Source organism: Micropterus salmoides, unplaced genomic scaffold, assembly GCF_014851395.1.
Source record: "Micropterus salmoides isolate LMB-PRFRI ecotype aquatic unplaced genomic scaffold, ASM1485139v1 Ms_hic_scaffold_3, whole genome shotgun sequence".
NCBI lineage: Eukaryota > Metazoa > Chordata > Actinopteri > Centrarchiformes > Centrarchidae > Micropterus > Micropterus salmoides.
Genome location: NW_024042261.1, coordinates 29,203,908 through 29,225,368, shown reverse-complemented (window position 1 = coordinate 29,225,368; position 21,461 = coordinate 29,203,908). Strand labels below are relative to the sequence as shown.

General features: G+C 41.0%; 1 protein-coding gene across 3 annotated transcripts; it reads right to left on the bottom strand.

The window, feature by feature from the left end:
• Window positions 1–22: 22 nt before the first annotated feature.
• LOC119883070 (protein KIAA0100-like) lies at window positions 23–21,439 on the bottom strand. 3 transcript variants are annotated; one of them, XM_038693567.1, is made up of 40 exons: window positions 21,284–21,439; window positions 20,572–20,704; window positions 20,293–20,419; window positions 19,750–19,799; window positions 19,471–19,612; window positions 19,272–19,390; window positions 19,070–19,130; window positions 18,814–18,997; window positions 17,686–17,809; window positions 17,459–17,583; window positions 17,288–17,355; window positions 17,050–17,186; window positions 16,636–16,754; window positions 15,991–16,184; window positions 15,359–15,656; window positions 13,846–14,051; window positions 12,719–13,763; window positions 12,379–12,570; window positions 11,829–12,031; window positions 11,283–11,401; window positions 10,971–11,194; window positions 10,670–10,860; window positions 10,362–10,461; window positions 10,042–10,241; window positions 9,656–9,953; window positions 9,404–9,561; window positions 8,833–9,039; window positions 8,367–8,466; window positions 7,913–8,095; window positions 7,613–7,734; window positions 7,335–7,490; window positions 6,953–7,074; window positions 6,683–6,863; window positions 6,135–6,221; window positions 5,458–5,568; window positions 5,224–5,359; window positions 4,798–4,922; window positions 4,614–4,718; window positions 1,746–1,880; window positions 23–1,430 (listed from the first exon to the last, which is right to left on the bottom strand). In XM_038693567.1, the coding sequence occupies exons 2-40, from the start codon at window positions 20,640–20,642 to the stop codon at window positions 1,245–1,247; spliced, it is 6,711 nt and encodes a 2,236-aa protein (XP_038549495.1). In that variant the 5' UTR covers window positions 20,643–20,704; window positions 21,284–21,439; the 3' UTR covers window positions 23–1,244. The 3 variants fall into 3 exon arrangements, with proteins under 3 accessions (XP_038549495.1, XP_038549496.1, XP_038549498.1); XM_038693568.1 differs by lacking the exon at window positions 21,284–21,439 and adding an exon at window positions 21,001–21,188; XM_038693570.1 differs by having other exon boundaries at window positions 1,245–1,430; window positions 4,614–4,715.
• Window positions 21,440–21,461: the final 22 nt, after the last annotated feature.

The following is a 21,461-nucleotide window of genomic DNA, read 5'->3' as shown; positions in this document are numbered from 1 at the left end:
CATAAAAACACAAACGCACCACTGAGAGACTATAACACGTTTTATTGACAGATAAACAATAAGCCACAGAGCTGACAGAAATGTAAATAGGCTACATCTGCTTTAGCGATATGATCCGTTGAATTGAAATGTTCAGGGCGTGTTGTTCTCTGAACAGAAATGTGACTGCAGGCTTAGCAGCACAGTTACGCAAGTAATTCAAGAGAAAAGAACCAGTGGTTACAAAAATATCAAAATATTAACTTTGCATAAGAAAGTGCTTTAGTAATACAAATACAAAACATACACTCAGCGATTAGCTGCAACATATTTGTTTTTTGGCTACAAAACCATCAAACCAAGTGCCACATTATACAACACATTAACATGTTTCTGATGCAGTGATATATTGCACTGGGGTGAGGTACAGTCAAACAGCTAGCTGAGGGATGGACACGCTCATTTAAAGGTAAAATATAAAATAAAATAGCATCTTTTGTGGTCATTTGTGGGAAAAGGCCTTCCTGTCAGCGACAGTCATACAGCCATATACAATTTCTTTAAGCTTTAATTGATAAAACATATCTGATATATTTAGTTATGGCATTTCAAAATCTATTTTTACAGCTGGCAGCATTGAAAGTGCTTTCAATGGAGTCCTATTTGTTCTAGCATACTTTTAACAAGTTTGACATACATTGTTCCTGGGCCAGCAGGAACCGGTGTTCTCAGTCTTGCACTTAGAGAAGCACAGGAAACCATGAAGTGCTAGCTACATACTGAAAATCTTCCTCGCTATATTCAAATGCAACGAAAGTGGTCATTATTTTGAAAGTTGCAGAGTGAATGAAATGCAGAGAGAAATTTTCATGGCACACAAATAAACTAGTTAATATTTATTTTGGTCAAAATGGCACCCTGGTAACCCTGGAGCTGTTTCAGTTCCCCCAGGGATTTTGGCCATAACCGCAAGTCTAAGACACATAAGGAGTATTTAAAAAAAACAAAAAAACAACAACAACTCCAGAATATTACTTTAAATTCAGCAGGCTCGTATGATACAGTTAGGTATCTCCCAAAAGTACTTGAAATGCTCAACAATCTCCCTTTTTCATTGAGATTCACAAAGCCAGACTGATATTCTGACCCCTAAGAGGCAGACTGCTTTTTCCCTGATCCAGATACTGAAGGAGTGTGGCAGCTGCTGCTGTTTGGATCATCTGGCCAAGTTCTGACGTAGTGTGAATGTTGATTGTTAAGTTGCTTCACTTGCGTCGACTGAAAATGCTCTTCTTACTGGAGCTCTTGTCTGCAGTGCTGAGGCCGATGAGGAGCCGTGCCTTCTCATCTTCCTCCTGCTGCTGCAGGCTGTTGTCCGACTTCCCTTCAGATGATTTCCCCCGCATGTCCGAGCCTGAAGCTGGCTTCAGACGCAGCTTCTCCTTTATCATCTGAGTAGCGAGGAGCCAAAAAGGACAAGTTCATAAATACAGAACTTTTCAATGTCTGGGCAAATTTAGGTTGTTTTTGCTCCTAATCATTCTTAGTAATGGTAAATTAATGAAAACAACTGAAAGCACAGTCTGAAATGAAGGATAACTTTAAAAGACAGAAAGAAATCTAATAGATTGATTTTAAATTATGTAGGAGGGCACATTATGTAGTGTGTAATCTTAATTCACATACTAGCCACCATACAGCTAATGTGGGTTTCAAGTAGTGAAGATCTGATTTGGAGTGGAGTCAAAGTCATAAATGTTGTGTACCTGTGCTACAAGTGCTTTCCGGCTGTCCCTCTTAACAGCCATGGCAAAGTCAAGCCACGTCCAGGTGTTGTTATGGTACTCCAAGCAGGGCAGAACCAGGTTCAGGTCTTTCCAGTCCACACTACTCTTTTCTCCCTAAAGAACGTACATTCAACATTAGTTCGACATCTAAAAATACATCAGACTGGACATAAAAAAAAAAAGGATTAAAAGGATTATTTCTGTATTATTAAACCTTGGTGTCAAAATGACTAGTATGTACAAAACATTTTGGAATCTATGCAGTAGATGGCTTGAGCCGGCAGCCACGAACCAGCTGCAGTGGCTTACTCGTAGGGATCCTTTCCATGATGTTGTCAGGCACCTGATATAGTATAGAGAAGAGGTCACTAATAGGCGGACCGCGGTCCGGATCTGGACCCAGCCGCTGTCCTCTCCGGACCGCCGACCTACAGCCGATTTATTATTGAGAATTACTACCTCGTGATGGAGCGTTTCTATTTTACCCCTCGCAGCTTTTGTAGCATTTACTGATGTATTTACTGACATTTTAGACGTTTTGGAAACACACACAAATTGAGGAGACGAAAGGGAAGACTTTTAATCAAGAATGTACAGATTCTTACATGTACATTCTTCCCACGGGCAGTTCAAAAGCAGAATATCTCATAGATCTCCAATGCTAGCTGGCAGGACAAACTAGAGCTCACATTTCTCACTCAACAAGAGAAAGTAGGAAAGAGGTTTATAAGAGGGAATGAAAGAGAAGAGGAGGCATTACAGCTGTTCATGTGTTGAGTGTTTAGACTATTATAAAATTGGTTGAGACTACACTTTTATTAATTTTTTCTAAAAACTAGGCACTTTATTTTAGTTAACTTAAATTTAGAATTTATAATTAGAGTAGTTATTATTTATTATCCCTCCAGTTTGATGTGAAAACTGACTGATTTGACAGTCTGTTGTTGACTAAAAACATATGTTGATACAACTATACGTTATGGTACTGAATGATAATGCAAGTTAGTTGTTTTGATGTTCCGGCCTTTGCTTCTGGAAATTTTCTCTAGCTGGACCTCTTTGAATTCTAATTGAATACCCCTGGTATAGAGTCCGTCTGTGGTAAAAATAAGCACTTTTTGTAATATACAATAAAAAATGTTTGGCCACTTGACATCTTCATCATCTTCATTTTAAATTGATATGGCATCATTCATTTGGACCACTAGTCCAATGTTGACAGTCTTTCAGCTCTGTTTTTGGTCTCCACCAATCACTGTGGGAAACATCTGGCTCTTTAGCAGCTAGTCATTATGCCTCGTGCAGACTACACGACTTTCAGCGTCGTCCGATGGCCATGCTGTTCACACTACACAACTTGCCGTCTTGTGAGGGGAGTCTTGAAGCCATTTTGGCGTTCACACTACGTGACTGATTGGTGACAGGGGGTCACACACTACGCGAGCTGACAAGGACTCCGTCACCCGACGCTGGTCTTCAAACCACGTTTTATCAAGAAAACACATGTAGAATTTGACACGGGAAATGACGCGAACCTACACATGAAACAGCTGTTGTTTGTTATTATAAAGATACCAATTATAAAGAAAGAATATGGGTGAAAGAATGGATTAGCACACGCAGAAAGCAGGGATTGTCTGAGCTACAGAGAGCTGGAGGGGAGAAAAAGTGTTTTGTGGTGAAAAAAGTAGCTGCCTGCTCTGCCAGCTGTTTGCTCTCATTGGCTGGATGTGGATGTCAAGTCGGCCGACTCTTCCAGATATTTGGCATGCTAGATATCTGGCAGACGTTGGCGATGTGTCAGAAATGTGTCGGGGAGCTGTTTCGATGCGTTGTTGTGGAGTTCACATATAACAACTGGCGACCGCCGATCGACCGCTGATTTACCCCCGATCACAGCCCGACGTCGCTGAGCGGCAAATCTGGCTAAAAATCGTGTAGTGTGAACTAGGCTTAACTATGTCTGTGTGTTGTCTGGTGCTGAGCAGGCGGTGTCCAGTTGAGTTATTAGTGTTATCAATGAGTGGTGGTGAGAGTGAACCAGAACATTGGTTGAGGGCTATAAAAACATTAGTTGAGGGATATATTATTGCATCTATTCAAAGCGCCAAGAATCCATGAACATGATGTTTTTCACATTACATTTATTCATTTAACTGACGCTTTTATCCAAAGCAACTTACAATTGCTATAATAAAATGTAAATAAATGTGCTGAAGTGTGTGCGGCAGGGCGACTGGTCCACATCTATTAACTTATGGACGCTTATTTTTATTTCCACAGAATCCCAAGGCAAAGAAAATTCCTGTGCTTCTCATTCAGGGTGATCCAATCTCACATTCCCTGACAGCTACAGTATTTCAGAGGTCTGTCAAGCACCTCTGAAAAGTTCTGAAGGACATTCAAAAGAGTTAGTGGCTTGAATGACACCTCTGAAGACTCTTCATAAGAACTTTGTTGAAGAGGATAATAAAAAATGTAAAAATCATTCAGCGTGGGTATTGAACAAACAAGCCTTAGCCTGAGAGCCCTGTGCTCTACTACTGACAACCACTGTTACATTATCCTGACTAACTTGCCGACCCCTGTATTAGACTATCCTTTTGTTGTCTTGAGATCACAAAAAAAATTATCCCATTATCACGGCAAAATGGAGTAAATAAAATGTTTGAATGGAACACCGCTTACAGCTTCCGTATTTTTGATATCAAGATTTTAAGATTTCAGTCTTACTTCTAATGCTTTTGCTATTCAAACTCATTATCCATAATGATGAACAGGTATTTAATCAAAAATAACAGTCGAGTTGTGGAGCTCAGAAACAGCTGTTATGCACAAGAAACTCACCTTATAGCTGACACAGAGGGGCACTTGGGGAATCTTGATGTAGATGAAGGAGTTGTTCATAGCAGCTCGCTCCTTCATTTTGTCAATGTCATCAACCGGATGCTGCTGGGAGGAAATAAATGCAATTACATTTCTTTATTTTGTTCGTGACATCTCAGCACAAACAACCAAAAAGCATGAATACCTCTGGAGGTTTCCTGAATGACCTCCTGACCCCCGCAGTGCGGTTCAGTCCCTGGGCGACACCTTTGCTGGGGCCCATTGCACCCATGGTGTCCTCTGACGATTGCCGAGGCTTGACAGGGATACCTGTGACACAGAACACATCAGCATGGTGACCTCTAGGTGACTCTGCACCCTACACCTTATACTCCCACTGAGAGTCTCTCTCTCTCGCTCTCTCTCTCACACACATCTCAAGGTCATTTCAAAGTAACACAGTTTTTAATAGCTCAGCGGGATGACATAACACAGTAATGGGCTATTCAATACGCACAGGAAACTATTATTGAGCAGTTAGTTGGTATTGATTACAGGCTGGTGAGAGAGATTGCAGACTTTGCTACTCAGCTTACTGCTGTCATATTGCCACTGTTGACAAAAAACATACCTGTGGTAACCAATCTGAACTTGTCTTCCTCATCAGTGACCTCCTCCTCCTCAACATTTCTTCCTGGGAAGAAAAATCCCATCATCCTTTTGAAGAACTGGTACATCAGCTGGATGGTGAGAGGCACCACGTTTACCTGATGGTGAAAATGATCATAAAAAAAAATGTAATAAATTTTTTTAATAAAACACAATCCACATGTTTGGTAAATGTGACTGCATGAAATGTTTTCACCTCAAAGTGTTCCTTAACAGAGATTCCTCCCACAGGGGGGCGCACTTTACTGAAGATTCGCAAAGCAAACTGGCGTCCTGACTGGCAGGGGCTCTGAGGACGAAGTACAACCTATAAAAGAAGAGGGAGTTAATTTCATTCTCAGTAACATCACAAAATAAAGCTGTAGTGAGATTTTGTGTGACACTTCTTTTTTGATGTCATTTTGAAAACAGTATACTTTGATATTCAACAGCACATTAATGATGATATGAACACAGTATGGACAACATCCATAAGGCTATGTGAACTTGTAATGAGTCCTTGGCCACACATGCATCAATGAATGCTTGAGAGTGCATGCAACACTGAATATCAACACAGACATTATGTCTTCTCACTGTACCAGCACTGTACATACCCTCACACGCTGCACAGAAGAAACCAGGCAGAGAGTCATGAATGTGAGTAAACACTGAATTTTAATCTGTGCTAATGGTGACAATCTTCCTCTGCATAGTTCTCAAAAGGATGGTGGTCATGGATGTCTTTGCATTTTGGTTTTTATTATGGCTACAACAAACTAAAGTCAAATTAAATTAATGTTAATTTTCATTTTGTTAACTGAAAAACAAACAAAAATATAACAAAATATAAATAAAACTAATATAGCCAAATCCGATGAGAGTCAAATGTACCTTGTATGCTGCATTGGGCAGTAAGTTGTTCATTGTGAACCACCCTAACTCCAAAAGATGCTCCGCTGTGTCATCAGACTTGTTCAGCTGTGGAAAGAAAGTATAGAGTCATAAACATTTACCATCCAGTAGTGAAGTACAGTGGATGAGTCAGGGGTAAGATATGATAGAATACTGTAGTGAAAATTGTGTTTTTGTAGGTAATTTTTTTGTTTTTAGCTTCTGTTCTTTTTTGAAAAAAATTAAATGCAGCAATAGGCTGTTATTTATTCCTCTTCTCCTCCTCAGGTGGTTCTTGAAATACAGAATGCTGGAAAAAATCTAGAGCAAAGGCAAATAAGAGCTACAAAGGGAGGCAGGGTGAATTATTTTGTGCAAAAAGTAAAAGAGAATATGTGAGAAGACAGATGATTTAGTATATATCAGGTTCTTCATAGTGGCAACTTTTCAGCACCGCATGAAAGATAACTCTGCTGTCCTGTCTGCAGTTATGATCATCAGCCAGCTGCTTCAAACTCTAGGCTTTTGTAGTTCCTTGCTGTGCTCACCTTACTGTACATGAATCTCTGCAGCTCCAACTCAGCAATGCCAAGCTGGCCGTCCTCTTCAGTCAAACACCAGCGGGCCTGGGCAAAGTAGATCTCAGTTCTCCTCACCACACTCACATCCTCTGGGGGCTTACGAAGCTCCAGCTTGTTTGCCCGTTGCAGCTGGAAGTCCTTAAAACACCTGAACGAAAGTTGTTGCATGTTTAGTTTTTTACCTGTGTGCCAAATCTTCTGTAAATGACTGAATGTGAACAAGTGTTGATGTGAGACCTGATGAGAATGTTGAGCTCTTCACTTTTCATCTGCATGTCATTCTTTTCCTGGTTTAGCTGGTTCTGCAGTCTTGTGTTGATCTCCATCAGTTCGTCACCGCTCAGTTCCTCTAGTTGGGACTGCAAGATGACAAAGAAAGCAAATGTTTAATGATTTATAAGAGTATTAAATAATTTAGCATTGCTCTCCTATAACATTGTCAGACTCTGCTAGCCTCAAGCTCAGATGTGGAGCAGGCTACAGAGGTCTGGTAAACTCACTTCACTCCAGCACAGTCAGTTTTACATATTTTATATAAAGAAATAATGGTAAACTCTCAGTTTCAAATAACAGTGGCAATTTAAGGAGTGTAAAGCAGGTAAAGTACTATGTGACTCACCCTGATGTTGGAGTAAATCTGTTTCTCAAGGCGTCTAATCTGGGCAAGGTGCTGCCTGACGGCCTCCTGTAGGTGCAAGATGCTGCTGCGCTGCTCCTCAGGGTTACTAGAGATTTCCAGCTGGAAACGCACACGCTGCTTTTTCTCACTGTGCTCCTGGACACACCAAATATCCGGAAGATAAAACCCCCCCGGAATAAACAGAGATGAAACATCAGTTAAGAAAAGGAAATCCTTTGTAGACTGGGGCCATTAACCTAACTGATGCTCCAGCCTACCTTGCGTCTGGGCTCCACGTGTAACAGCAGGTTGTTGACAATGTCCAGGATCATAGCATATTGAACAGGGTTAGTGGATATCTCAAGATCATGGTGAATGAGAGTGAAGGTGTCCACAGCCCCTGTTAAATCATAATATAGGTGACTTAGTGAAAATAATAATACCATCCCCCTCCACATATTTGTGGGACATATTTGTGACATTTAAAAAAAAAATCGGAAGCTGCCCCTTTTATAAGAACCCAGATGCATTCTTCCTTGCAGGTTGAGGATGTAAAGTATGCAGGTGGACAGACATACCAGCCTGTTTTTTCAGCAGGTCCTCTTTCTCATGGTTATTCCTCAGCTCTGGTGGTTTGATCTGTGTGGCCACCTCTGGGTTGATGTCGTGACTGTAACTGATGTAGTGCATCCGGCAGCTACAACGTGAGATGATGCGCTGAACCTGCTGAGCCTCGTTCACCTGAGCTGGCAGGTTCCAATCTACAGACACAGAACAGAAAATGTCATTCTTAAATGAGTACAGTAAATCAGTGTCTCTTTACAGGTATACACCAAGAATACCAACAGCAGCACAATGCAAGGCATACATTTCTCAACATACAATACACACAAGGTCAATTACTTTGTGTATTCAAGGAAGTATTTTAACAGCTGTAGAGGGTGTGTGGTCAGTGTCCCATAGTGCATATCTTTTCAAAAACAAGTATGAGGTTAGTACCATGAACAATCTTGTGTTTCAGAAGTAATTTACCTGTAGTGGTGCTAACCATTCCTCCCACAGCCTGGCCACTCTCCATCAGCTCCAGTACGGAGTCTAGGTTACGCTGCCTGTGCTCCTCTATGTTTTTCACCTAAACACAACAAAGGTAAAGAGTCAAAAGAAAATCAGAGCATGATAGACACTGCACACAACAGGTGAGTTACTATAATGCCTTGGTTTTGATGTTGTAGTAGCATGGTTAGTTTTTAAAACTACTGTTACAATACAATAACTTGTCCACTATTCTATTTATTCACTAAAATCATGGTATAATAAAGACACTTGGTCTGTTTTTCTTAGATTGTCAGTGTGAATTATCATTCAGTATTTTCCATCCTTTGACAATGTTTTATTAACCAATTAAGTAAAAAGTCTTAACATACAGTAGCTCTATAGGACTACACTCGTTTGTGCTCATATATGTGTTTCAGAGACCCAGAGAGAGCGCTGAGTTTACCTCCAGCCACAACTGTCTGTCCTCTTGCTCAGATGGGTTTGGCTCCATGGTAGCAAAGTACTGCATGCCATCCAGCAGACAGGTCCAGGTGGTTTTCTGTTTTAAGGTGTCGCTGTACCAGGCAGGATGGTGCTCACACTGGAGCAGCTGAGCCTTTGCTGCAGACACCAGCACACAGCCTGCTGTCTCTGTGCCGCGCAGCATCATCTGGGTAGAGCAAAGTAGAGGAGGGTTAAAGTATTTGGCCACCCAGATTATCAGCCTGCATTCATTCATCTAGGCTGTGAGACAACCTTAATTCTAAAAGATAGAAACCTTTATATAACAATGCATTTTTAGTTGATCCACACAGTTTCTAAATCAGCCTTAACTGTCGGATATTGTAGCCCATATTATTGAATTTTCTACAGCAGAACATGAGATCCTTCAATTATGGATTTAACATGAAACCCAATAAAACTGGACTCTAAAAACTTTTACCCAACAGCGATAATAAGTAGGAATTTATATTAACTTTGCAACATGGAAAGTCAAACAAATCTTAAAAATATAAATGTTATTATCAAGGCACCTGACAGTTGACCAACTCGATAAACCAGTTGCGATTGTAGACATCATCTGTCTGACAGGCTGCGATGCCACACAGTTGGTCGCTGACACCTGAATCCTCCTCTGAAAACACCACAAACTTGTCCGTTTCCTCAATCAGTTTCTGGAGCATCGATGTTCCTACAGAGTGAAGGAGGGAAAATGAAAAGAAAGAGGTTAGTGGATCTTGAAAGCCTCAGCTGTTGTCTTTTTCTTAGTCAAGTGTTTTCCTCACCTTCATTTTGACTTTTGTCTGCTCGACTGACGGTGGGCATAACTGGTGTGGTAGGGGCTATGGTGGGAGAGTAATTGGAAGGAGAGCGTTTGAGCTTCTTGGTCTGCAGCTGTGTGTCGATCCTCAGACCCTTCAAAGCTTCAGTGGAGAGGTTCCTCTTCAGTACAGATGCCTTTTTATAACCGTCGTACAGCCCAAAGGCTATGTTCCTGTTAGTGGTGGTCCAGGAAGCACGTAGGTCCACCAGGCGCAGTTTGTGAGTGTAAGAGGCATTAGTCTCATCTGTCTGGTTCACCTCCTGTCAGAAATATTCGAAAAGATCCCAATTATGAATGCAGCCACAGTGGAAGAACAGGTTTAAACTCTAGCCGGCTCTGGGGTTATACCTCCTCCATACGGTTGCTCTGTCGCTGGTAGCTCAGGGAGGACAGGCTGAGCAGGTGAGTCTTCTTCACCTGAGCATTGATCTGGTGGTCAGCTGTCTCATCCCAGGTGGAGGCCATCAGGTGAACAGTCACCTGAGATAGTTCACTAACCATCTGAGTCACATTCCATTCAGAGATCAGCCTCCTCATCACAGTGCCAGCTGATAGACAATATACACACACAGACATACATACACATTAAAAATATATTGGGAGACTAAATTAAGCCATCTGTATGAATAATTGAATTTTCTTGAATGGTGTCATGCTGACGCCTGTACCCTGTGGAATAAGTCTCTGTGACCCTCTGGTGAAGACATGGCCTTTATTGCACTCCACTTGGATACCTCTCTGTTGGGCGAAGGAGGCCCAGTAATGCACCTGAAGGACAAACAATATGTAGAAACTTACACATGTAGTAGATATTAGGTGTAAAGAAATAAAGGGGAGGAAATTCTAGTGAATTATCTTTCAGAAATCAAGGTACATACTGGACTGTGTAAGTAACTGCAAATGCAGATTTCGTGGTAAAAACATAAAGCAGATGTTAGTGGGCTGTTGCTGGAAGGCAGCCTAGAAAAACACTCACTTGTAGTTGTGGGAAGGCGGCTGTGTAGGACATCTGTTTGTAGTGCTGACCCAGCTTCTTACGGACAGGCCTGAGGCTGTGGAAGAGCTTGCCTCTGCAGATTGGTCGAGATACACCTGTCCAGGTGGCCCAGAAGTTCTGCATCCAGCGCAGAGTGCTGCTGTATAGCAGGATTCTAGGCTGAGGTGGTTCTACATAGAAAAAAAAAATACAGTTCTCAATGGCAAAATACGTTATACTGGTTTTCCAATGCAGTGGGATTAGCATAGCTAGACAGAATATCTAACAGAGCTGCACATACCTGTGCCACAGTGCTGGTTAAGGTCCATGGTGATGGAGAGATTGAGGTTCTCAGAGCGAAAGGCTCTGTAGGAGTCATGAGGTTGTCCTGAGGTCACGTCTGCAACGTTCTCCGCACAGCAGAGCATTACAGCATGGTGGTCATGGGGGTTGCCATGGCAAAGCCATTGGAGGTCAAGGGTCATACACAAGTTGGGCAGGTGTAGAAAACAGATATCATCATACCTGATATGGACAAAAGGGACTTGTATTACTATAGATTCTCTACAAATATAGTTAGAAGTTGCATTTAACTATTTTCACATCCACTTACTTTGATGCTGTCCTGACATTTACATCCAAGTCTCCTTTAAAAACAAACTGGCCGGGGTTCCAGTCAAAGTTCAGCTTATTCCACTCCCAGTGCAGGTTCTCTGTAGTGTTGTAAGGGTCCTGTGAGAATGCAAGATTTATCTTAGATAAAGGTGAATCATTTTTGCATCTCATATCTCCGTTACCACAAGAAACTAAAACATAAAAGACTGTGAGGGCGCAGTACGTGCCATAAACATACACTCAGTGGCCACTTTATTAGGTAATTATGACCTCAATGTTACAACATATAATAAAAGTGAAAAAAACAAAACAAGAACATTATAGGCATCATAAAAGTACTTTATCGCAGAACAGTTGTATTGGACTGAATTAGATTAGATTGTACAACTGTACTGTAATAAAGAGGCCACTGAGGGTAAATGTCAAGATTTAAAGTAAATGAAATCATGATTTGCCAAAAACATAACTTTGCTAAATCTCTTCCTGCATAGATCGTCCGGAGATTCACAACAGTTTGTTGTTTTTTAGGTGTACATTGTTTTACCTCTGTAGCCAGTTGATGAAGATTGGCCTGATCAATGTCCATAACCCAGCGCCCATGCATAAGGAGACGACTTTTGTCCCACCAAGCCAAAGGAGGTGAAGGATCAACAGTAGGTTTGGTCAGCAGGTCAACGGACTGGCCAATCAAAGTCCAGGCAGGGTCCCAACATGGCCCCCACACAATAGTGTAGAGGGAGATGTTAGCTACAAAAAAGAGAATATTTAATGAAAGAACTTTCAGTGTTTGAGAGAATCACAAATGTATGTAAAACAAAATAATTAAATTTTAAGTTTTTTTTCTTACTCCTATTATCTGTGTTACTATATTTTCAAATAACTAATGATACTGAAGCAAACTTTATAATTTTTATAATTTCCTCTCTAATACTGGGCCAATACATATGACTATGTATCGTTAGGCACATGAAGGGTTTCTTCCTTTGCCGCTGCCAACTTCTGCTTCTGTTTTGGTTACATGAATGAATGCTGCACATTCAAAACACTGTGACTGGTCAGGCATAACAAATAGCTAGGTATATCCCACAACTCACATTTGAAGTCATAGTAGAACTTGAGTGGTGGCATATTCCTGTGGACCGTCACATCACCCCATGGTGGACCAAGAGGGACAACGTCTTTGCGGCGAGCCCTGGTCTGTCCATCCTGCTCTGTCCCAATCAGACGCCCTGAAAGCTCCCAGTCCCGGATCTCGAACAGGTAGCGAGGGTAATCCCGAATTCTCACTGGCACAGCGTAAAGACATCACTTGTTTGTGTAGGTAGAAATAAGCTCAAGCGGTAAGACCTTTAATTAGATTTTATTTCCAATTTATTCTCAGAGAAATCCTGTCTCACATCTGAAATTAATGTTGTAAATTTTTCATCAACTTACCCAAATATGCATCCAGTTTAAACTTGACAGCGCGGCACCACTGGACCACCAGAGGGAGTCCATCTCTGGGGAAGGGACTGATCCTGTCGATGTCCCTCAGCTGCTCCCTCACCCTCTCTGGCCCATGAAGAGATTGATCAGCCAGGGCTACTAGCTCCAAGTCTGACACAGTCCAGGTCAGCAGGGACTTCCTCATGGGTGTGTTGGCGTAGAGGCGACGTGAGCGCTGGATGTAGATCTCAATGTGCTTTTTCTCCAGTGAACTGTACAGCTCTTCAATCTTTCTGGCTGGGAGAAGTTCTCCATGCTGCTTGCGCAGATCTGCCACCTTCTTATCTAGAAGCTGAAGACGCTTTGCACTTTCCTTACTCTCGTCCTTCATTAGCTCGTAATTGTCTCGCAGCTTGATTTCAAAGACGTCGTCAAGGAACACGAATGAAAACTGGCTGATTTTGAACACGAGATCAGGAGGCAGACATTGGACGGTAGTGGCTTGGCTTGCGGCTTGATGCAGAGTCTTTAGCCACTTCTGCACACTGATGGCCATGTCAAAGGTTTTTGAGAAATTGTACTGGTAGGGGAACTCGACAGCCAGGGAGGGGCAAGTGAGGACCCAGACACAATTGTGAGGAGTGGTAAGGAAGGGGAAGGTGTCTCTGTGCATCTGCATCTCAGACAGCTCTGCGTGTGTTTGAACATCTAGATCGTTAAAGGACACGATGTTGTTGCCATCAAAGTTGAAGATCACGGAAGGAGAACGTATGTGTATGGAACCAGTGTGCTTGGAGACTGACAGCGCTTCTGTGTGCAGGAGAATATAGTTCTGCTCACTAACATGGGCTGTTAAACGAGTGCAGCCCAGTTCAACACGCACACACAGCCCCCTACTGTGGATGGGTTGACTCTCAGTAGGTTTGACTAGACTGTCCTCTCCTTTCTCTCTGCACAGCATACGCCAACAAGCCTGAGCTTCAGTCAAGTGCTGATATAAGATCATGTGGTCCGCTGGGGTCCATTCAACAGTGAGCTCTTCTTCACATCGAACCTGATTAAGACACAAAAGGTATGAATATTGACAAAGAAATTCATTCAGTCTGGAGAAATAAAACTGATCGAGATATGATTACCTGTAAGGTGTGGGTAGTGATATGGTAGGAAAAGGCTATTGCGGTGAGTTTGAGCACAGGGTTGGGGGTTTGGGAGGCGGGGCAACATGATTCCATGTTTTCTGTGAGTGTTTTGATCGCCAACAAGCTAACACCTTGAAGAGACACAGTGGAGCTCTCTGCAGAGCTCAGGAGTCCAATAGTGTCCATCCGCAAAGACACGGCTCCTAAAGAGAACACGAGTAAAAAACAAAAGGGATGATAATTAAAGGTGATGATAAACTGCCACTGCAGAAACCTTTGTGTATCCTGTAATCTTTGGTGCCACAAGATAATGAAGATGCAGTGGGGCATTTGTAAGAAGAAGGCCTGTTTACTTATTCTCTTTGGGTCAGCTTGAAAAATGTATTGCTGCAATACTTTTTGCCATTCTTTGCTCTGACTAATGTATTTGTCATTGTTAATGATGAATTACAACATAGAGGGTTAGGGTTGCAACCAACAATTATTTTCATTATCAATTATTTGATTTGAATTGTTTGTTTTCTAGATTGTTTGATGTTTAAAATGTCAGAAAATTGTGAAAAATATTAAAATAGATCACAATTTACTTGCTTGTTTTGTTCAACCAGCAGGCCAAAACCCAAAGAGCTTCCATTTACTGTCACATAAGACAAAGGAAAAGAGCAACTGCTTGGTAATGTTTGAAATTTCTGCTTAAAAAGTGACTTACATGATTAATAATTTATCAAAATAGTTGCAGATGAATTTTCTGTCGAAGCACCACTCTTCCACCAGCAACATTCTTAAAAGGAGCTGCATGTGACATTCCCTGCCACTAAATGTTGTGAGGGGGGGGGGGGGTTCGGCAAACCAGACTCAATTGAGAAAAACTGTAACCTCGCAGCTCATTAAAAAAATAATAATTAAAAGGACTCACTAAAACAGTCTTTTATTAGTCTCTCCACTGTCAAAAATCACCAACTATGGTTAGGTCGAAATCTAAAAATATTCACAGACTTAGATGTGAAAAGATGTTTTTGCCACTGACTCAGATTGCTATTCTAAGCGTCTAAAAACATTATGGATGGGATCCCTACAGAGACCGACCTTTTTGTTAAAACAGAAACAGCCGTTATATCGCTCTTGCTCCAAGACTCCATTGATCAAAACAATAATAGCTCGCTCATCATCTTAAAACATACGTCATTCAAACTGGACAGAAACAAAATTAAAGCCACCAAAGCGGTCTTTTCACTGTTCCAACAAACACCAACTCTGCTTTGGTCAAAATAAATCCTTAATTCACTGAGTTAGATGAGAAAAGAACCTGCCACATATCGCTCTCCTCAAAACCAGCAGGTTCACAACGACAAACTCACCCAGACCAGCTACCAAAACAAAAAACAGAGAAGCTCGGATGATAACACACATGGAGGGAGTGCAATGTCATACTCTACTCAGGACTCCATTACTCCACTATTTCTTTACATAACAAATATACAGAACCTTTATACATTCTGAAATAACTTACCTGCCAGACTAGACAGTGTGAACACATTAACATCCTCCAGACAACAGTCCAGTTTAAACAGCAGGTGTAGCTGTGAAGAGGGGATGGGTTGGACAGTATCGTCACTAGGGGGAGACACTGAGGCCACATCTAACAGCTGTGGCTCCAGGTCACGAGGAACACAGATGAGGGACAGCAGGCGAGACAGACACAGTGCACAAGTCTCTGAAAGCTCCACTTGAAGCCCTTTCAGACTGGACTCCACGCACAAACTCTGAGAATGGCTACTCGACTCCATCTGGGGTCTGTTGAAACTGCCCTGGAGGGATGAAATCAAAAGTACATGAACGTTAGCAATAGAGTATGGGAGTAAATCCTCTGACTAACAAACTTACTAAACATTAAAACTAATTTCAACTGGAAACAGCATGTTCTGAGTTAACATTCTGATCTAATTTGTGGTTGGAAATACTGGGGGATTCAGAGAGTCTATCTATTACAAAAGTCATGCAAAGACAAGAATTACAGGGGGGAAAAAGACAAAAAAGACTCTGTGGAAGGATATTAATATTCAAAAAATGTGAAAATGAATCTTAAGCATTATTATACATACAACAAGTTTCTAAACGCTCCTTAATAATTTGTCCTCCTACCTGAAGACTGAGCGTGTCTAAAATTAGCGCTTCTCCCCACACATGTTTACCAGGAGGGTGGGGTGCTTGTTGGATATGAGAACCCTGACCCACTCTCCACCAGAAGTTGTCCAGGGACAGCGCAGCACGCTGATGCACATTCTGGGACTCTGGGCTCTCTGTGTCAGCTTTATAGTCAAGAAGATGCTGCAGTTCTACAAATACAGGAAGCACAAGCATCATGAAATGTTATTTTGAGGAAATACAGCATTGTGATTGAAGCTGTTCTCCAAAAGAAAAAAGTACTATAAGACAAGTGGAAAGGTGTACAAGTTAATGTGTAACGTTTAAAGGGCACTCTAAAAAAAAGACTTATCTAATCTAGTTTGGCATGTTTGAAAAAGGTTGACCTGAAAAATGGCTACAAAATAAAAACCTTTTTGATTTACTGAAGGAAAAATTGGTTTTAACAGAAGTACAGGACTTGCACATGATGTAAAGTAACAACATTAAGTGTTGTTGCTTACCACAGGGTGTTGAGGTTACACTTAAACGCAACAACGCCCTCATTTTGCTACGTAGCAATAACATCATATGACATTCACCTGCCTTTCTGTGTGTGTGTGTGTGTGAAAGCATGTGCAGCATGTGAAAGATCTACAGTACCTGCGCTGGCAGAGATGAAGCCTAGAGCAAAAGGCGTTGTATCTCCCAGCTGAACAGACACATTAACGTTTGACACAGCAGAGGTGATCATCACGGGAGCATCGAAGTGAGGGAGGCGCCTGAGGAAAAGGAAGTTGGGCAAATAATCTAACGGACTACATAATACAATAACATCATGGAAAAACACAATACGGAATGAGTGATGTGCAAACACAGACATGAATAAGAAAGAGAAGACAGTAAAAGGTATTAGATTGTTATTTACACTGCATTGGGAGATTTTAAGAAAAGTGAAGACTTCACAGAGTGAACACACATCCAATTATTTCAGTAAACTTTTAGAGATATGATAAACACACAGCAATCCAAACCTTCAAGTTTTACTTTTTTTTTTTTTACCTTTACCAAGCTTACCTTTTTCTATGTGCTGCCTTCCTGTGGATTAGCTGTTCCCATGGAAATAGGTTTAGCCAATGGGAAAACTCCTGGTGACGGTAGTGGATAATGCAAGTGCTGACTGTGAAGGACCCTGAGATGTCAACAGATGTAACCTCCATGTAGAAAAACACAAGAGACAAAGTCAAAATAATGTCAAATATGATTCATAGATTTAAGAAACTCTTGTGATGTGACCATTGAGCATCTTCCTCACCTGCAGGGCTGTCTTGAGAGTGTTCACACAAAGGATCCTTTGCCTGCTTTGTGAGAGGAGTAGTCCATCTGCCAATATATTTTAAAAAAGAAACAAGAACATGTTATTCATAACTTTTTTCCTTCATCCAACTCTCTCTGCATTGCGTCTGGCACCCAGCTGTCCACTTACCCTCTAGAAGGAGCTCCAGGCTGCTCTGGGGAAAGCTCAGCCCAGGAGTGAAGCTTTTAAGAGGAAGCTGCTCACTGTCACGTCTGTAGCAGACCTTTAAAGATTTCAGAGTCCAGTTGAGGTGTCTATATAGACAGAACAAAACAAAAAAAAAAAAGTCATAAAATAGGGAATTAAATTGTGCTAAACAACAATTATATGCAGTTGATGGTAAAATGAGTACTCACTTTTTCTGGCTGTGCATGGACAGGGTTACATTTGTATTATCAAATTCCACATTGACCTTGTGGGGAATCAGCTGATGAAACCGTTCCACAGTCTCAGTCTGGATGAATTCAATGGTTTCACACTCTGAAAGGGAACAGTATTAAATCATAATATTATGTCAGGTATTATCAAAAGTATAAAGAAAGCCACATAGCTAAATAGCCTCTACAATTCTCATTTCACATTTTTATTTAATAAACTTTTTTTTTTTGACATTGTGCATATGCCACCTGATATGAGCCAATGGCGACTTGCAGTATTCGGCAATGTGCATCTTGTCTAGGTCTCCTCTATAGCAAATGTATTCCATTTAACATTTTAACTGCCTGTACAGGCTGGTTATGAATGTCACAATGCCTATAAAATGGTCAAAAGTTAAAACACTAACAGCACCGCTTTCATGCTTTGTTTTCTAATGATCTAAAAATCTGTTTTGCATGGAAATGCATGGAGTGAGCTAATGTGTCATTTCCTCTTTTTCCCCTTCTGGCTGTTAGTGTGTATTTTTATAGGCAAAATTGCTATGCTATGCTACTTTTAACAATAAGTTACTTTTCTTATTCAGTGAATAATGATCCAGAAGGCCTGCAGATATATAAAGAAATAATGAAAATAGTTTTTTAAACAATTGTATAACTTATGCTGTATTTGACTGGGAAAGTTAAACTTTCTATATTTATCATTAAGTATGTGGACATTTCAAGCACCTACAGAGGTGAATAAAGTGCTATCATATGACCTTGTCCTCATTTTCTTGCTGGTTAGCAGATCAGCAAAAAATATCACAGGCAATGATAGAAAATCCAAGCATTTTAGAATATGCTTTAGAATATTTAGAGTAGATGTTGTACTTTATATTATAAAACACAACATGTACTCTACTCCAACTCATACATTCAATCAAGCAACATCTTGATTAGGTGTTACATGAAATGTGCTGCTGTTTTGATGTCTTTGTAAATTTACAACAACAAAGCCTGATGTCCTCTATTGTTCGAACATCTTGGCAAGGTGGAATTGATTAATACAACGATCGTTTTGACATTTCAGAGATTATACTTATACTGATATAATTAATGTTTGCTCACCAGAGACATCGTGAACGCTCTCTTTAGGGGATGAGGGCAGCAGGAGTTGGCTCAGAAACAGCCCCTCATGCAGTTCTGCTATGAGAGTCCTCACACTCAGGGACAGACAGCCTGGCTTCATCTCTGGTAGGCTCACATATCCGGACAGCAGCAGGCTCAGGGCAACTTCAGCCAAACATATATCCTACAACACAGACACACCAGTCACACACATTCAATCATAAGTTTCTATTTCAGTGAAAATAGAAGAACTTACCAATTGACTGCTTTTAAGCACTTTACTGCTAAGTTGCCCGACGGAGAAGTCCCACGCCAGCCTGTAATAAAAGTAAAAAAATGATAACCATGTAGCATGATCCTTGGTTGGAATTTTTTCTTTACTATTAAATTCAATAGCTAAATCAGATCAAAAGGCAGACAGAAATAACAAAAAGAGAGAGTGTGAACAGTATAGTTACCTTTTACTCTGGTGGTCAAGTAACAAGGTGATGCCTGTAATGGTCATGTGCCATAGAGACTCTGACAGTGCTATGTTCAGCACCATCACATTGATGGAGCTGATGTGGAAGGACAGCAGCTGAAAACAGAAGATAGGAAGTGAGATATTGTCTTCAAAATCAGGTTGGCAAATGACTGACCTACAGCAAGGCAACATACTTGTGACAGAAGGCGTAGCGTTGTGGGGCTGACCGACATCTTCCCTGACTTTTTCCCATGACTCTTCTGCACCAAAGGTCTGAGTGATGCTTGCAAGTCAAGCCTAACTCTGGTTTCGCCAACACACAATGCCAGGTATCTCCTAAAATACAAACACGCAGTAGACGTTTCAAATAAAAGAATTAAGCATTTTCATAAGGGTTTAGCATCTATAACTGATTTACTGAGAGACTTAATATCAAACTATCGGACGGACAAAATAAAAAGGTGACAACTTACGGCAAATCCTTGTTTAGAAGTTTACTTGAAATCCATATTCTGTCAATTTCCTGTCATAAAGAAAGCCACTGTTATGTACAATTATTATCATTATTGATTGATCTTTTTAGTTGTTTGGTCCATAAAATGTCAGATTGTCAAACTGTAAAAAATGTTGATCATTGTTTCCCAAAGCCCAAGATGACATTCTTAAATGTCTTGATTTTTGTCGACAACCCAAAGATAATCAGTTTACTATCATAGAAGACTAAGGAAACCAGAAAATATTCACATTTAAGAAGCTGAAATCAGAGAGTGAAAGAATTTTAAGATTTACTCAAATTGATTAATCAATTATCAAAATAGTTGGCAATTACTTTAATAATCGTTGAAGCTCTACTGTGATGGTATAATAAGTCCAAACAGTACCCTTGATGTATTTAGGGATAGTGGAGAAACGACATAAAATGTGTTTTGGCTAAGCCAAACATGTCCCATGATATGGGAGCAGTCACACTGAATGAGCTCACTAAATAAATGTCATGTAAACACAGTGTGTCTTACCAGGGTGTGCTGGGGGTGAAACTGGATACTAACTCCTTGGACAGAAAAAAGCCCTACTGATTTGATCTTTAGATCAGCATTCAGTGCAGTCTGGAAGAGGCGCACAGCCAGGGTGCATATAAGCCACCTAGGAGCAAAAGAAAAACAGAGATCTTTTATGTAAAATCAAGAAACATCTGGGTTATACCTTATCAGCAGTGTTAGATTAAACTAAATCAGTGATGCTTATAGAGTGTCATTGGCAATTACAGATATAGTGCAGAAACCAACACGTCTTACCTGAAAATGACACATAACAAAACAATCCCAAGAAGAAGAATTAGAAGGAAGAATATCAGCAAGAGAGACATTGTGTCCCAAGTTGTTCACACCCTAATCTTGGACATGGGTCTGGCTGCTCCTCTATCAGCCACTGTCAAAGAGGAAGAGATGCACTTCAGCTTAACACACCTTACATTAAGAAGCTTAATTACAGATAGGTGCTAGCTAATCAGTAACTTCCCTAACACTGTCACTAGCGCGAATACAACATTTGCTATGCAAATCCGCCATGCAAATCCATATACGTTAGTTGAGTGTAGTTCAGCTAAAGGTAACAGCTAGCCTCACAGGGCTAACATTGCTAATTAACTACTGTGTAGTTAACGTTACAGCACGCAGCTAAAGTTTATCACTCGACAGTGTGTAAACATTTAACGTTAACGTTACCTAAACTCAGTCCTTGTTCACCACGCACCATTGGCAAAACAGCGACTCATTGCCAAGGAGCAGCAGCGTTAGCGCAAACTAACCCAACATGAAATAGTTAAAGATATTTGCCGCCGCGTCATCTAAACATCAGTAGCAAATCTGTGCTACCATTGTAGCAAGCTAACGCTACGGCTAACTTAGCATAGCTGCAAAACTGCTACAAAACTTAGCATTATTTTAGATAACTAAGTTACTGTGGCGTTAGATGTCTCAGTTAGATATCAAGCTTAGCGTTACTTACCCTGACATATTCAGAGTATTGGGTTTGTGTTTCACAGGATAATGCTGCAAAGAGCAGTTTCATTGGACAGTTAACTCTGCTCAGACAGAGTAAACACTCCGGCTCTGTTCTGGTCCGCCCCGCTCAGCTGGCAGCTCATTTGACACGCAGCCGAGTGCCGTGACTAGTGGCTGTACAC

Bases quoted from the DNA above. Each gene is read 5' to 3' on its own strand.
- LOC119883070 (XM_038693567.1), bottom strand. From the start codon at position 20,642: ATGTCTCTCTTGCTGATATTCTTCCTTCTAATTCTTCTTCTTGGGATT. The intron at 8,096-8,366 runs GTAAATTACTTC...CTGTGTCTGTAG, and splicing joins AATGGTTAGCACCACTACAG to ATTGGAACCTGCCAGCTCAG. The intron at 4,719-4,797 runs GTATTCATGCTT...ATTTCCTCCCAG, and splicing joins CATTCAGGAAACCTCCAGAG to CAGCATCCGGTTGATGACAT.